Here is an 18156-nt window from a genome sequence, read left to right on the forward strand (position 1 = left end):
TTACATCTAAGACGTGACATTATGATAACATGACTTGTTGAAGCCTGGTCTCCTCCCCAGGGAGCTGAGATTGTACATTTATCAGCTGACTGTGAGGTGATATGTCCTGGACAGTGTCGCACTAATTCAGCTACCTCCGCCTGACTTCCACAGTGCTGCTCCCTACCTCAGTCAAATGCTTGTAGATTCGTTTCAGTTGGGGATCTCTACACCTTGCAACCAATAGCCTCTGAGCATCCGCAATCTTACGTCACTTGTGGTTACAGTATTAAATTGTTCACATTTCTCTGGGACCCCTATTTTGTGGCTTTGGACCCCCATTTGTTGTTCTGGGCCCCATTTGTTATCCTGGGACCCCACTTGTTATCCTGGGACCCCACTTGTTATCCTCGGACACCAATTTGTTATCAAAGGACCAATATGTAACCAACTGTACTATTTCTACAGTTCAGACACCCCCCCCCCCCCCCCCCACCCACCCAAAGGACAGAGAATTACATATGTAGGGCCTGCTGATGCTGGAAATCACAGAATGCATCCTGTACATAACCATGGTAGTCATGATTAATCATTGTCCATAATTTCTTAAAAAACAGTTGCCATGGAAACACTTCATATTTTACATAAACAATGAAAGTGGAAACGAGTATGGCTTTTGACAAGAAGACCGAAACATCACGTGCGACTACTTCTGTAACCATGGAAACAGTGAGTTCAAATCAAACATTGGATGTCATCTGAACAGTTTTGAAGCCACCAGAAACTGTGGATGATCACAAGCAAACCAGCCTACATATTGCCCACATTGGATAAAAATAAATCAGATCTAGCAAGCAGGATTAACTCAATACTGTCATCTTAGAAGATGTAGCATCAATAAAGAAAGAGCTAAGCAGCATCTGTACCAAAGCATCACATTGAAAGAAGTAAGGACATTGAAATCCATGTCAGTTCTGTCTTCGTGACTATCTCAGTCTGTTGCAATGCACTGCAGAGCATTTCAATATGTGATCACATAAACAGTCAATTTAACACAAATGATAAAAGGTGCTTGGATCTTTGTGACAGATGGATGGCTATAGTTGCAGATCCTCCATCAGGGCCAGAGAGTCTGGAGGCTGGGCCAGGAATGAGGATGATGTATCGAGACAGGTTCTAGTAGCACTCCTGTCGTACCGTCTTCATGATCACGTTGGTTTGGTATATCAGGTAGTTCGCACTGATGAAGACATTTTGATTCCTGAAAACATAATTATTAATAATACAGAATTATTCATGAGATAGTGTGGATGACAACATGGATGGAGATAGCAGTGCATGTCATGGAGAAATCACAGTGCATGTCATGGAGAAATGAGTGCATGTCTTGGAGAAATCACAGTGCATGTCATGGAGAAATCACAGTGCATGTCATGGAGAAATCACAGTGCATGTCATGGAGGAAATCAGTGCATGTCATGGAGAAACCACAGTGCATGTCATGGAGAAATCACAGTGCATGTCATGGAGAAATCACAGTGCATGTCATGGAGAAATCACAGGGCATGTCATGGAGAAATAACAGTGCATGTCATGGAGAAACCACAGTGCATGTCATTGAGAAATCTCAGTGCATGTCATGGAGAAATCACAGTGCATGTCATGGAGAAATCACAGTGCATGTCATGGAGAAATCACAGTGCATGTCATGGAGAAATAACAGTGCATGTCATGGAGAAACCACAGTGCATGTCATTGAGAAATCACAGTGCATGTCATGGAGAAATCACAGTGCATGTCATGGAGAAATCACAGTGCATGTCATGGAGAAATCACAGTGCATGTCATGGAGAAATCAAAGTGCATGTCATGGAGGAAATCAGTGCATGTCATGGAGAAACCACAGTGCATGTCATGGAGAAATCACAGTGCATGTCATGGAGAAATCACAGTGCATGTCATGGAGAAACCAAAGTGCATGTCATGGAGGAAATCAGTGCATGTCATGGAGAAACCACAGTGCATGTCATGGAGAAACCACAGTGCATGTCATGGAGAAATCACAGTGCATGTCATGGAGAAATCACAGTGCATGTCATGGAGAAATCATGACAATGAGGGCGGGCTAAAAAGATCAATTATCAGAATTCTCGTCGATGGGAAGAAATATTAGCTATAATCCATGTGAAATTGTTGCCACTGATATTATCTTAAATAAACTATTGTGATGAAATGAAGATTAGATTTACCGAAACAGACTTGTTATTGTCATAATATTAATCATTGAAGATGGAAAGCAACTGTTTTTGTTATATCTCAAATGTCCACAAAGTAACCCATGTGTAGGTCTGTCACCTCTAACCAGTCAAGGCTGTAGTTAACGTTGTTTTCTTGAAAAGGGGGGGGGGGGGGGGGGCAAATATTTGTACAAGTATCACTTGTCCCCAGCTTATATTTTCATTATTCAAATAAAACTGTTTTCTATAAAAACTCCAGGTGGGGCAACTGCCCCTCCTGCCTCCCCCCGGCTGGCTACGGCACTGCCAGTGATGTGAAATATGTTGATATTTTTCTGGTCTTTCTTGCACATTTGCTTAAAGTTACTTCTCCGATATTTATTGATAATTAATTGATATTTAGATAGCGATTATCAATCTCCATAATCAATATTGATACCCAGCCCTCATGAGAATCAACCTGATTCTACTTCTGGAATCAATACTTTGACTGACTTTTGTGACATAAACCATGTTATGGTTGAAAACAATTTTCTCCATAATTTTGTATAATGATGTAGAGTTGTGTCAGGTTAAAAATGCATGTTTAGAATCAACAGCAAGGTTGGTTGGTTGGTTTGTTGTTTAATGCTGCACTCAGCAATATTCCTGCTATGTGACGGTGGTCTGTAAATAATCGAGTCTGGACCAGACAATCCAGTGATTGATATCATGAGCGTCGACCCACATAATTGGGATCGATGACATGCATGAACCAAGTCAGCGAGCCTGACCACCCGATCCCGTTAGTCGCCTCTTACGACAAGCATAGTCGCCTTTTCCGGCAAGCATGGGTTGCTGAAGACCTATTCTACCCCGGATCTTCACAGGTCTCAACAGCAAGGACAATAGCCCAGACGTCATAATAATGGTTGGGAAATCAGAAATGATGGCTGTAACCATGGCAACACGTACTGGTTGGTATCCCTGAAATAGTCCTTCAGTGTGTTGCTGAACTTCTTGGAATATCGAACAAAGTCCTTCTTTCTGTCTTCAAGAATCTGAAACAATCAAGAGTGAATGAGTGAGTGAGTATGGTTTTACGCCGCTTTTAGCAATATTCCAGCAATATCACTTCGGGGGACACCAGAAATGGGCTTCACACATTGTACCCATGAAACAAACAAGAGAACATTTTAGGGCACCCATGTGTCAGAGAACCAGTAATTACCATTCTGCCTGAGAATGGCAGAACTACATCAGTTTCAATCAATAAGAACAACAAGGGAATCCTGTACCACACTACACCATGACTCTGTCACAATGGCACCACACAAAGCTCCATCTGACCTTGACCTGATGAACAGTCACTTAACTGTAGGTACAACAACTGTCATATAATCTGGGTTACCATGGCTACAGAAGGAGCTGGCCATCCAATGGCCAAAACTGCCTATCTAAGAGTGGTAGCTTAATTAGGAGAAATATGAAACGTGAAGCTGGTTTTTTTTACTTGTTACCATGGTTCCCTCTTCAGGTATAGTGAAATCTGGCCAGTGTTCATAAATGGAAAGAGTCGATGAAGCACAAAATCAACTAGCTGTACCAACTCACATCACTGGGTCATCGTCAACCATCAACTAGCTGTACCACCTCACACAACTGGGTCATCGTCAACCATCAACTAGCTGTACCACCTCACATCACTGGGTCATCGTCAACCATCAACTAGTTGTACCACCTCACACCACTGGGTCATCGTCAACCATCAACTAGCTGTACCACCTCACACAACTGGGTCATAGTCAACCCTAGACCAGCTGTACCACCTCACACCACTGGGTCATCGTCAACCATAGACTAGCTGTACCACCTGACACCACTGGGTCATCGTCAACCATCAACTAGCTGTACCACCTCACACCACAGGGTCATCGTCAACCATCAACTAGCTGTACCACCTCACACCACTGGGTCATCGTCAACCATCAACTAGCTGTACCACCTCACACCACTGGGTCATCGTCAACCATCAACTAGCTGTACCACCTCACCTCACTGGGTCATCGTCAACCATCAACTAGCTGTACCACCTCACACCACTGGGTCATCGTCAACCATAGACTAGCTGTACCACCTCACCTCACTGGGTCATCGTCAACCATCAACTAGCTGTACCACCTCACACCACTGGGTCATCGTCAACTACAGACTAGCTGTACCACCTCACACCACTGGGTCATCGTCAACCACAGAGTAGCTGTACCACCTCACACAACTGGGTCATCGTCAACCACAGACTAGCTGTACCACCTCACACCACTGGGTCATCGTCAACCATAGACTAGCTGTACCACCTCACACCACTGGGTCATCGTCAACCATCAACTAGCTGTACCACCTCACCTCACTGGGTCATCGTCAACCATAGACTAGCTGTACCACCTCACACCACTGGGTCATCGTCAACCATAGACTAGCTGTACCACCTCACACCACTGGGTCATCGTCAACCATAGACTAGCTGTACCACCTCACACAACTGGGTCATCGTCAACCATAGACTAGCTGTACCACCTCACACCACTGGGTCATCGTCAACCATAGACTAGCTACACCACCTGACACCACTGGGTCATCGTCAACCATAGACTAGCTACACCACCTCACACCACTGGGTCATCGTCAACCATAGACTAGCTACACCACCTGACACCACTGGGTCATCGTCAACCATAGACCAGTTGTAACCATCTCACACCACTGGGTCATAGTCAACCATAGAGTACTGGTTGTATCGATGGATAGCCATTTGCACACATCACCATGTATACTAATGGAGTTTCCACACAACACCATGATTACTAATGGAGTTTCCACACAACACCATGTGAACTGATGGAGTTTCCACACAAAACCATGGGTACTGATGGAGTTTCCACACAGCACCATGTGTACTAATGGAGTTTCCACACAGCACCATGTGTACTAATGGAGTTTCCACACAGCACCATGTGTAGTAATGGAGTTTCCACACAGCACCATGTGTAGTAATGGAGTTTCCACACAACACCATGTGTACTAATGGAGTTTCCACATAACACCATGTGTACTAATGGAGTTTCCACACAACACCATGTGTAGTAATGGAGTTTCCACACAACACCATGTGAACTGATGGAGTTTCCACACAACACCATGTGAACTGATGGAGTTTCCACACAACACCATGTGTACTAATGGAGTTTCCACACAACACCATGTGTACTAATGGAGTTTCCACACAACACCGTGTGTACTAATGGAGTTTCCACACAACACCATGTGAACTGATGGAGTTTCCACACAACACCATGTGTACTAATCGAGTTTCCACACAACACCATGTGAACTGATGGAGTTTCCACACAACACCATGTGAACTGATGGAGTTTCCACACAACACCATGTGTACTAATGGAGTTTCCACACAACACTGTGTGTACTAATGGAGTTTCCACACAACACCGTGTGTACTAATAGAGTTTCCACACAACACCATGTGAACTGATGGAGTTTCCACACATCACCATGTGTACTGATGGAGTTTCCACACAACACTGTGTGTACTAATGGAGTTTCCACACAACACCATGTGTACTAATGGAGTTTTCACACAACACTGTGTGAACTGATGGAGTTTCCACACAACACCATGTGTACTAATGGAGTTTCCACACAACACCATGTGTACTAATGGAGTTTCCACACAACACCGTGTGAACTGATGGAGTTTCCACACAACACCATGTGAACTGATGGAGTTTCCACACAACACCATGTGTACTAATCGAGTTTCCACACAACACCATGTGAACTGATGGAGTTTCCACACAACACCATGTGAACTGATGGAGTTTCCACACAACACCATGTGTACTAATGGAGTTTCCACACAACACTGTGTGTACTAATGGAGTTTCCACACAACACCGTGTGTACTAATAGAGTTTCCACACAACACCATGTGAACTGATGGAGTTTCCACACATCACCATGTGTACTGATGGAGTTTCCACACAACACTGTGTGTACTAATGGAGTTTCCACACAACACCATGTGTACTAATGGAGTTTTCACACAACACTGTGTGAACTGATGGAGTTTCCACACAACACCATGTGAACTGATGGAGTTTCCACACAACACCATGTGTACTAATTGAGTTTCCACACAACACCGTGTGAACTGATGGAGTTTCCACACAACACCATGTGAACTGATGGAGTTTCCACACAACACCATGTGTACTAATGGAGTTTCCACACAACACCGTGTGTACTAATGGAGTTTCCACACAACACCGTGTGTACTAATGGAGTTTCCACACAACACCATGTGAACTGATGGAGTTTCCACACATCACCATGTGTACTGATGGAGTTTCCACACAACACCGTGTGTACTAATGGAGTTTCCACACAACACCATGTGTACTAATGGAGTTTCCACACAACACCGTGTGTACTAATGGAGTTTCCACACAACACCATGTGTACTAATGGAGTTTCCACATAACACCATGTGTACTAATGGAGTTTCCACACAACACCATGTGTACTAATGGAGTTTCCACATAACACCATGTGTACTAATGGAGTTTCCACACAACACCATGTGAACTAATGGAGTTTCCACACAACACCATGTGTACTAATGGAGTTTCCACACAACACCATGTGTACTAATGGAGTTTCCACATAACACCATGTGTACTAATGGAGTTTCCACACAACACTGTGAGTACTAATGGAGTTTCCACACAACACCGTGTGTACTAATGGAGTTTCCACACAACACCGTGTGTACTGATGGAGTTTCCACATAACACCATGTGTACTAATGGAGTTTCCACACAACACCATGTGAACTAATGGAGTTTCCACACAACACCATGTGTACTAATGGAGTTTCCACACAACACCATGTGTACTAATGGAGTTTCCACATAACACCATGTGTACTAATGGAGTTTCCACACAACACCGTGTGTACTAAGGGAGTTTCCACACAACACCGTGTGTACTAATGGAGTTTCCACACAACACCGTGTGTACTAATGGAGTTTCCACACAACATCGAGTGTACTAATGGAGTTTCCACACAACACAGTGTGTACTAATGGAGTTTCCACACAACACCGTGTGTACTAATGGAGTTTCCACACAACACCGTGTGTACTAATGGAGTTTCCACACAACACCGTGTGTACTAATGGAGTTTCCACACAACACCGAGTGTACTAATGGAGTTTCCACATAACACCGAGTGTACTAATGGAGTTTCCACACAACACCGAGTGTACTAATGGAGTTTCCACACAACACCGAGTGTACTAATGGAGTTTCCACACAACACCGAGTGTACTAATGGAGTTTCCACACAACACCATGTGTACTAATGGAGTTTCCACACAACACCGAGTGTTCTAATGGAGTTTCCACACAACACCGAGTGTACTAATGGAGTTTCCACACAACACCGAGTGTACTAATGGAGTTTCCACACAACACCGTGTGTACTAATGGATTTTCCACACAACACCATGTATACTAATCGAGTTTCCACACATCACCTTGTGTACTAATGGAGTTTCCACACATCACCTTGTGTACTAATGGAGTTTCCACACAACACCGAGTGTACTAATGGAGTTTCCACACAACACCGAGTGTACTAATGGAGTTTCCACACAACACCGTGTGTACTAATGGAGTTTCCACACAACACCGTGTGTACTAATGGAGTTTCCACACAACACCATGTGTACTAATGGAGTTTCCACACAACACCATGTGTACTAATGGAGTTTCCACACAACACCATGTGTACTAATGGAGTTTCCACACAACACCGTGTGTACTAATGGAGTTTCCACACAACACCATGTGTACTAATGGAGTTTCCACACATCACCTTGTGTACTTATGGAGTTTCCACACATCACCTTGTGTACTAATGGAGTTTCCACACAACACCATGTGTACTAATGGAGTTTCCACACATCACCTTGTGTACTAATGGAGTTTCCACACATCACCTTGTGTACTAATGGAGTTTCCACACATCACCGTGTGTACTAATGGAGTTTCCACACATCACCGTGTGTACTAATGGAGTTTCCACATAACACCATGTGTACTAATGGAGTTTCCACACAACACTATGTGAACTGATGGAGTTTCCACACATCACCGTGTGTACTAATGGAGTTTCCACATACCTGTTTGCTGCCATTCTCGGAGGGAGCCATCTCCCCTATCACCCGATTCACTGCATCGAGGAGGGTCTTGATGGAGTTAGCAATCTCCCTGAAACAGCCAGTTTACATGGTGTAAGTGCAGGCAGATATTTTATTCCTATTCTTAAGAACAAAGGAACATTAAGATAATACCTCTCTTAATGAATTACTGCATCCACAAATACTTCAATTCATAATATAAATGAAGTTCTTGGGGAGTACTTTCTGTATGTATTTGTGTAATAGAAGAATAGACAGTCTCACCCGAGTGTCTTGTGATATCAAATATATCAACGCAATTCTACAAAAGCATAATACCCCAGGGCTTTAGATGTATTGATGATATCAAGACAGGAGAGTGAGATTCTATTTCTCATCCAAAATCACTTCCTCTATATCTCCAGGGCCAGCCTTTCGGTAAACCGACACTATCCCCGGGACCATCTCCATGGTTCTTGCACTCTCAAGTGACCATCCCTTGATTTTCATTTAAATTTTACCGACCAATCAAACGTTGAGGAAAAAGAAAATGGGTAAGGGAGGTAACTCGGATTGTCTAGAGACAAAAGCCACTGGCAGTTCTAATAGACACAAAGACATCCTTTCCATGAAAAAGATTTTTGTGGGCTTTTGTTTGTGTGTCAGTCAGTTTTTCAATGTTGAATTTCTCGCAAACACTATCGTAACCAGTGGGACTGGCCACTTTGTTGTTGATATCGCCAACCCAACATTGAGGATGGTTTGTAACTGCCATTCTCATTGGTATTTTAGACTTAGTGGAGTAGCCAATCAAATTGGCAAAAGGAAATCAAGGGCGGGTAATTTTAGATTGCGAGAAGCATGGGGATTGGTCCAGGGATTAGCATGGTTAGTGTAGGTTTAGCGAAATGCTAGCCCTGGTGATATATCAGATTCCTAAATCATTCTTCCAATTAACTAAGTTTGTAATCACGCAGACGAAGAGAAAGAATGTTCCAAATCGGGGATTGTCTCTTCTCATTCATGAATTTTCGGCACTGTTCAAACCAATGATCATTCTTAAACATGTTGAAATGTGAAATGCTACAAACATGTCTGAGGCTGGGTTTAACATGTCAGGCCCTGTGTCACAAAGGTCATACACTTGGATGAAACATGAGTGAGTGAGTTATTCCAGTTACATCACAGCGTGTCAACTTAATGTGGGAGGAAAGCCCGAAGTGATGCAGGTCTCAGACGTTTACCACTTCGGTGAAACCCACAAACACGGGTATTGTGCTGACAAACCTAGAAATATTATTGGGGCGAGCCGGGATTCGAACCCAGAATCATAGGTTTCTGGCGTACCCAAGAGACGCGAATCCTTAGACGACTGGGCCCCCCGTGCCCCCTGGATGAAACATAAGCACATATATCATGTGTACATAGTGCTGACAAACCCGGGGATCATAATCAAGATGTTCAATGTTGAACCTACAAGCACATGCTGACAGGCAAGGGAGACAACTCTACATGAACAGTTGTCCTGCCTCAGACATACAAGACTACTCGTGTCCCAGGGCAGAACTCACTGATGAGGATGTCAGTGTTCAGGGCAGTTCCTTGAAGTTTTCTCCCATAGTAGTTGAACAATAGGATCCCCCAAACAATACATATAAAAATAATGCTGTGGCTGCAACGAATACACGATGAGGCAATTACGATACATATCACGAATGTAGGGTAGCAAAATCAAATATTTATTCACGAAAACAAGTCAGCAGTTGATATTTTATCTATTATATTCAAGGAAAAATACAGTGATCGCTCGCTACAACACTACCTTCGTAGTCCAAATACAGCTGTTAAACAGCCATTTAACCGAGGTGGAGTAGTAGATTACCCACACAACAGACTTGGCTTGCATTTTGCATATCCTGCTTTGATACATAACCGACAACTTCAAGAAATAAAAACCTCTTTCATTTTTTGGGGTAAGTATTCGATTCTAGTAATGGCCATAAATAGATGATTAAATATGGCTGCCATGGTGGCCATATTGAAAATTGAGTTCGAATTTGAACCCTTGTTTGAATCCAGATGTCATCATTCTGGAAACAAGCATGTCAAGGTTCAGCTTCATTGGTACAGCAGTTTCCGAGGTGAAGACGTTTAAGACGCATAACGGATACAACGCATAACGGACAAACAGGCCACAGCACAAGCTGACTTGACTTTCAGCCAGGTGACATGACAATTATGCCTATGACATGTAGGAGACTCCTAGAGTGAGTGAGTATGGTTTTACGCCGCTTTTAGCAATATTCCAGCAATATCACGGCAGGGGACACCAGAAATGGGCTTCACACATTGTACCCATGTCGGCAACAACCCAGCGTGACGAGCGAATGCTTTAAGCACCAGGCTACCCGACCACACCTAGGAGACTCCTAGAAGTGCATGCTTCATTTCAAATCTAATGCTGCTGGATGTGTATTTACTTGATTGTCTCCAAAAACTGTTTCCTGTCGTAGATCTGTTCTGGAATGCGACTGAGTATCCGCTTGAGGTCCCCGGCACAGTGGTTCAACTCCTGGTAGATCGGCTCGGAGCGTGGAATTCGAAGCTCTGGAACAAATGCCATGATATTACTGTGTATTCCATCCTCCATTCTTCAGTCTAGAGTACACACTACATCCTCGAAATGTCCAAGCATAATGACAAATCCACAACAAAAGGTTTCTGGCATGCCCAAGGAATGCAAATCTGCACAGCGAATCGCGGCGCCTTAGACGACTGGGCCCCCCGTGCCCCCAGTACATTTATTAGCCTTGTCCCATGCCTCTAGCTACTTTAATAATTAAGTTGTAAGCACTTCCAGTTTAATGGTTGCTTTTTTGCTGTTTAACGTCAGTCAACACTATTCCATCTATGTGGCGATGGTCTGTACAAAATCAAGTCCGGACCAGATAATCCAGTGATTGACATCATGAGCATCAATTGCCTCAGTTGGATACGATGACATGCTATCGCGTTGTCACCGCGTCTGACCACCTGATCAATTTAGTCGCCTCTTACAAGAAGCAAAGTTGCTGGGGACCTGTATGCGGTCTGCTCAATGCACAGGTGATTGTGGGGAAACATTCTGGGGATTTGCAAACTGAAAAGGGTATGATCAATCACAGTGACAAGGAAGAGAGCAAACTTTCTAAATTACGACTGCTTATTATCTAGATCATAGTGAAATGACATTCACTAAGTAAAGAGTGAGTTGGAAGATGGATCAAAAGTATTCTTGTTGGAGCACAGAAATCGTATATGACTCCCTTGAAATATAGACATTTCTATGACTGGTGTTAGAAATTTACAACATTTGTGGAAAACTTGGAATATGGTACAGACAAACCATGGGCCATAATTGACACGTATCCTGCATTCAAACTTAGGGGTCCCCTGGGCTCAACTGAACCATTCTATTTATAGACAGCAAAGGTCTCCAAACATAACACTGCGAAAACATACATGAAATGGCTTAAACAATACAAAACATGGTGTCATTATAACAATACCCTTGTACCTTAGACATGAAATACATCCAGAGCTACTGATATTATTAGCTGCGTATTTACGTAAAATACCCCCAAAACTATTCAAAACCCAATTACTTTCAATTAACTTGCATACAGAAACGCTTGCATTAAATGAAAAACTCAAATGTATAAAAACAGCACGCGTTAATACACAAATGTAGCTTTTTCAGCATGCGTACAACGGAGCTAATTCCCGAAACACAATTATGAGCTAATTTACCTTTCAAGTCAAGCCTATATTTAGTACCGTTATATACATCTAGGACATCTTTCATTTTTTTTAAATCTCAAAATGTTTACTCTTTTTGGGAAAAAACCAATAGATGAATAGATGAGTGAAAGAATATTGCATGGTCACCCGATGAAAAATGTAATAACCCATAAAAAACTCATTTGCCCAAAATGTTATGTGGAGCTCTGACACTGCAATAGAACATGTACAACGATGAAAACCCTACCGTCTGTTTCTGTAGCTCCCCCGAGTCGGAGGAGTGTTTCACATAGATCCACCTTCTCACTGATCTCCGCCTTCCGCAACAACACCCGCACGAAGTCGAACGCCAGCCCCGGCAGAGATGTGTCGGCCTGGCAACAAGAGGAACGCAGGGGGTGATGACCTTCATCATGACCAGGCCACACTACATACATGGCAAGAGATTCACTCACCAAGCAGTTCTCTGTGTGTTTCCATCATGCCCTCCAAAAAGTCCAGCCCACTTATCGACTACTGTTTCCTGATTGGCTGACAATTGAATGTGAGGGTCTTGTGTTGCATCGTGGTGCTGAACGATATTGCTGATGATGTTTTCTACAGTTGTCTTTTGTCAATGATTAATTAAGCAGTCTGTAAAGTTATTTGTGTTGACATATCAATTTATAAGAATTCTATGATGTCTTAAACACAACAACTGGTGTGCACACTTTGAGCAAATCTGCTATGTGGATTTACACAGAGTGTACACCATTGTTTTTAAAAAAAAAAAATTTCTCCATAAACATTGACAAACACAAAAAACATTGAAGTCAGTTGTTAAACATGTACTTGCAGTTACCTGGTCTGCCATAACCGCCCTGAAGGGGTTGTTTAATAAACCCTGTGTTATGGCTGACATGGTCCAAACGGAGCAAACGTAAAGCTGTCACATTAGCAGCGTTAGCACAATAAGCTTACCCATTCATCTTCCTGTAAACCCTGTAATACAACAGCCATTAACACATCATAACCGGGTGAGTTGGTTTTTATGCTGTTTAGCAATATTCCAGTAATATCATGCCAGGGACACCACAAATGGGCTTCACATATTTTACCCATGTGGGGAATCGAACCTGGGTCTTCAGCATAACGAGCGAACACTTTACCCACAATGCCCCAAAGGCTACGCCACAACCCCTCACCGGTACCCCGGTACTTAGAAGTTGATGGATAACAAGGTAGACACAATTTTATGGATAACTTCTTAATACTGTAAAAAGTGAGGTTTCGGTATAGATCCTTGCTTGACAACTGTATAAGGATCTATACTGAAACGTCGCTTTTTAGAGTTTTAAGAAGTTGTTATCCATAAAATTGTGTCTAACTTGTCATCCGTCAACTTCTACGTAATGCCTATCAAACAATTTACCCTTGCTGGATAAACTAAGCATTGATAATCATGTCATAACACAGAAAACTGTCACTGTGTACCATGTTACCATGGTTACTCAGAGACTAAATTTGAAAACAGAGTTAGCATGGCCGGTCACATACCTTTCCTATTGCAGCCCTGAGAGTTTGAGCAGCTGATATATCCTTCCCCTCCAACTGCACAGAGAGACAAACATGTAAGCATGGACGGAAGGTTTATGTTTAAGCAATGAGCAGACAATGCTAGACATAGCTCTTAATACAAATGGCATCTGTTCATTTTCTGTCAAAACATTTATAAGCAAGATGAAGTGATCTGTGCATTATTCATGTTATTCTCTGCACTAGAAATTGTAGAATTCATGTAAGCAGCGTTACTTCAGCGTAAGTCTAGTTAAATTCTGTTTGGTCAAGTAAACTCAGTTAATCTTAGTCCACATATTACCCACAGATAGCACCAAAATCTATTAAATGTTGCGAAGATCTTGGGCTGGTAGACCTGAAGTTCTGGCACAGACTGTATGTGTGCATCTTCCTGAGGCAAGGGAGTTAACTGACTGTAAAAGTCCAGTTTCCACCCTTACCGATCTAGGCTGCAAATATGGAGTTATATTTTGGCAGGACTAACAAGTCTATGCATAAAAGGAACACAATTCATAATAGCCATTGGTAGCGCTGCGATCGAGGCCAGAAATTCAAGCCTAGTTCAGTGAACATTTAGAGTCAGTGAATTCCCCTGCCTCGGGTTCGTTGGTTGGTTGGTTTGTTGTTTTACGCCGCATTCAGCAACATTCCAGCTATATGATGGCGGTGTGTAAGTCTGGACCAGACAATCCAGTGATTAATATCATGAGCATCGATCCACGCAATTGGGATCGATGCCCCTGACTGGGAAGATGGTGTGTGTGATGCCTGCATTCAAACAACAAATAAAGATATTAGGAAATATAACTACACAGCCCCACAAGGCAACATTCAGTAACCAACTATACAGTGTCATGAGGTCACGATACATAGGTCTCCAAAAGTTATGTTTCACCTCAAAAACAGTGTTGTTAAACTATTCATACTATTCATGCATAGTAGTCTTATATTTTCAACTCGAGTTGACATGAATTGGATAATAGTGAATGCATATTCATATGTTATCCATTATGCCGCTCATCTGGAGCTCTGTGTCTACTATTCATAACATTTGTAATGATATATGGCTGAAAAAAATAATAGTCTTGGTTCTCAGGCACTGCCCATGTCATCATAAAGTTCATTGCACGTTTCGTTTTTGTTTCCATTTTCAATTTTTTGTGTGCATTGTGTTAAAGGCTTAGGATGTTTATATTTTTTTTGAAAATAGAAATAAAAACAAAACGTGCGGCAGACTTTATGATGATGTGGGTGGTGCCTGAGAACCAAGACTATAATACAGTAATAAACAGTATTAGCAATACTGAGGAACTGTACCCTTTCTAGAACAGGTCCAATGACAACGTCAACTGTGAGTTTGGCATAGAGAGACTTATGGTTGTCCCCCATGATGGATCGATGATGTTCTGCTCCGTCTCTGAAACAACGCAGTAAGCATGGCTAGTAGTCAAACATCAGGGATTTATCCAGGATTCCAAACTAAATGCCCTCAGCATGAACTTTGGGGGGACAAAATTGTTATTTGACTCAAATTGGTCAGTGAGATACAGTCATCTGTACAAAGCCATAACATTTGTTAGTACTATACACTAAATAACATTATTTCAATTTGGGTATTAATTCTTTACTGCCGACTTGGGGACGAATTTCAATCTCACTAAAATCGGATCTTAGTTCTTGCTACTGCTAAACAAAGATCATTGACATCCCATTACAGGCCATGATAGAATGATCTTTCACAAACTTTGACTGACCAATGAAATGACTAACAAGAAATCGACATAAGCCAAACCAGAAAGCAGCTTTCTCTAGCTATATATGGCACTCGTTTCAACCGAAGACTGCTATTCCAACTACCCTTTGAAACTCATTTTGAGTTCTCAATTCAGTATTTGAAAACTGAACAAAAAGACTTTCTGAAATGTCTAATAGATAGCCAAGATAATATGGCAGTCATGAAACGTTTGCAGTAAATTTGATTATGGATAAGAAAGAGAATAACAAACTTGAATCTAGGAATAACTGTTTATCTTTCCCTTTGGAATTAATATCATAGATGACATTAATACCTGCGGTAAAGACAAACCTTAAACCCTCCCAGGTCGTCAGTCATTCCTATAGTAAATTATCAGTGACCAGTAGATGTCTCATAGTGAAGGCGAAACTGGATATATACCGGTAGGTATGATTTCACCGCTACAATAAACCGCCAAAGTAAATCACCAGTGATTGAAGGCAAGTAACATAAAGATATATTCATAACTGATTTTGACAACTTTTGACTGGGTCATTTTCTATATCTTTTCAAATTTTGAAGAAAATATATCAGCCAATGACCTAAATTTTTTAGTAAAATATCAACCGATCAGAAAATCTGAATATCCCTGATATTAGTGATATGTAATCAGTGTTAATTACGATCACAACCAAACTGTTGACATAAGACGCACGATGGTAGCACCATACACTGCTTTAGAACGCTCTGTCATTGATTAACTGACACTAGGCCTAACACTGACAATATGAATCAGAGATCAAACACTCCTGGTCGAAAGTCTAGGAAAGTCACTTGACAAGTGGTTGTACGATTCAAAATATTCAGCAATAGAGAAACATGTTGAATATATTGGTCACAACGAACATACATGGGTATAAGGCGGTTATATATAAGAATACAGAACACAGAAATACCTCTAAACAACAATCAATTGTCAATTATTCTCGTCGGGTAAATCCTGACAAGTGTATTTCTAGGCGTCGTCCATTTACAAGCGCCAGAGACCCCTGGTGTTGAACAATATCATATATAGAGTTACCTCCCCTTTGCCACTTTGTTCGTGAAGGGTTAGAAGACGAGCTACAGCCAAGTCCCGTTAATCCGACATGGTTGGTTGCATATGATTATGTCGGATTAACGAGTATGGCGGATAAACGAGATTAAGTAGCTACAAGCCGACTCGTCTCGCATCAAAACACGGGCCGTGTACTCGCGGGCAGATGACCGCGGAGCAAGCTGATCACTGTGTCGGATTAACGAGACCGATTTATGAGTTATTTACGCGAAATCTGACACATTTGCGGCAGCACATGAACAGACGGAAATTAGAAGTCTCCTCAAAAATCATTTTAAGCAGAATTATTTTTTAAATGTTTACTAATTGGTTTTAAATTCCCAAAAGACTGGCGCCAAGGATGTAAATATACACTCACAGGCAAAAGAAACTATATCATAATTTAAATCATAATTTTTCGTAAACATGTTTGCAAATTACCATGAATCAATTACCCTAAACGCAACCGACACGAGTGTCACTGAAAGACACACTTCTGGTCACCGGATCTCGTGCATAATTAGGTTAACCTTGAAAGTTTGACGCACGTGCAGCAGGGTGAACTGGGCAGTTAGGGTATACAAGCAGTGCAGCTGTCTTCTGTGGCACCCAGATCAGCATCAAAACTCAACGGCCACGCCAAGGTTATCGAAAGTTGGTTGGTTGGTTTGTTGTTTTACGTCGCACTCAGGAACATTCCAGCTATATGACGGCGGTCTGTAAATAATCGAGTCTGGATCAGACAATCCAGTGATTGACGTCATGAGCATCGATCGACGCAATTGGGATCAATGACATGCTTCAACCAAATCAGCGAGCCCGATCCCGTTAGTCGCCTTTTACAAGCATAGTCGCCTTTTACGGCAAGCATGGGTTGCAGAAGACCTATTCTACTGCGGATCTTCACGAAAGAAAAGAGCAGAAGGGCAATAGGTATATGATACAGATGGGGAACAACATATGACCAAGATTCAACCAAGATTCAAAATTTTTCATTTGTTCGCGCACTGCAATCACGAGGTTGCTGCCACGTTACAGGCACACTGGGGTGGTCAGGCTCGCTGACTTGGTTGATGCATGTCATCGTATCCCAATTGCGTGGATCGATGCTCATGATGTCAATCACTGGCTTGTCTGTTCCAGACTCGATTATTTACAGACCGTCGTCATATAGCTGGAATATTGCTGAGTGCGGCGTTCAACAACAGCAAACAAACAATAAACAGGCATACTGTGGACATGCCCTGGAGTGGCAGACGATCCGTCACGACCCACAAGACCGGTACCAACGCGTCATACACCCGGAGAACAGGTTGTCACAACTGCCCTCTGGCATCCTGTCAGTCGAAGAACTGTATCGAGGAGACGATGGCAACGTGGTTTCCGTGCCTTCAGACTGTACCACGGAATAGCCTTGATGCCTCAACATCGACGTCAACGATTGAGGTGGTCACCACCGTTAGCCAGCGGCAGAATAGAAACTGGGAACGGGTCCTCTTTTCTGAGGAATGTCGACTCCAGCTCTTCATTCCC

General features: G+C 42.4%; 1 protein-coding gene across 1 annotated transcript; it reads right to left on the reverse strand.

The window, feature by feature from the left end:
* Positions 1 to 480: 480 nt before the first annotated feature.
* Positions 481 to 16574, reverse strand: LOC139448011 (programmed cell death protein 10-like). The gene is made up of 8 exons (XM_071229511.1): positions 16484 to 16574; positions 15110 to 15209; positions 13772 to 13825; positions 12483 to 12609; positions 10936 to 11062; positions 8459 to 8546; positions 3171 to 3256; positions 481 to 1240 (listed from the first exon to the last, which is right to left on the reverse strand). Exons 2-8 carry the CDS (start codon positions 15179 to 15181, stop codon positions 1156 to 1158), a joined length of 639 nt encoding a protein of 212 aa, XP_071085612.1. The 5' UTR covers positions 15182 to 15209; positions 16484 to 16574; the 3' UTR covers positions 481 to 1155.
* Positions 16575 to 18156: the final 1582 nt, after the last annotated feature.

Source organism: Haliotis cracherodii, unplaced genomic scaffold, assembly GCF_022045235.1.
Source record: "Haliotis cracherodii isolate W230 unplaced genomic scaffold, xgHalCrac1.p SCAF_7, whole genome shotgun sequence".
NCBI classification, from domain to species: domain Eukaryota; kingdom Metazoa; phylum Mollusca; class Gastropoda; order Lepetellida; family Haliotidae; genus Haliotis; species Haliotis cracherodii.

Bases quoted from the DNA above. Each gene is read 5' to 3' on its own strand.
- LOC139448011 (XM_071229511.1), bottom strand. From the start codon at position 15,181: ATGGGGGACAACCATAAGTCTCTCTATGCCAAACTCACAGTTGACGTT. The intron at 11,063-12,482 runs GTAGGGTTTTCA...CATTTGTTCCAG, and splicing joins GGGAGCTACAGAAACAGACG to AGCTTCGAATTCCACGCTCC. The intron at 8,547-10,935 runs GTAAATACACAT...TGGCTGTTTCAG, and splicing joins CAGTTTTTGGAGACAATCAA to GGAGATTGCTAACTCCATCA.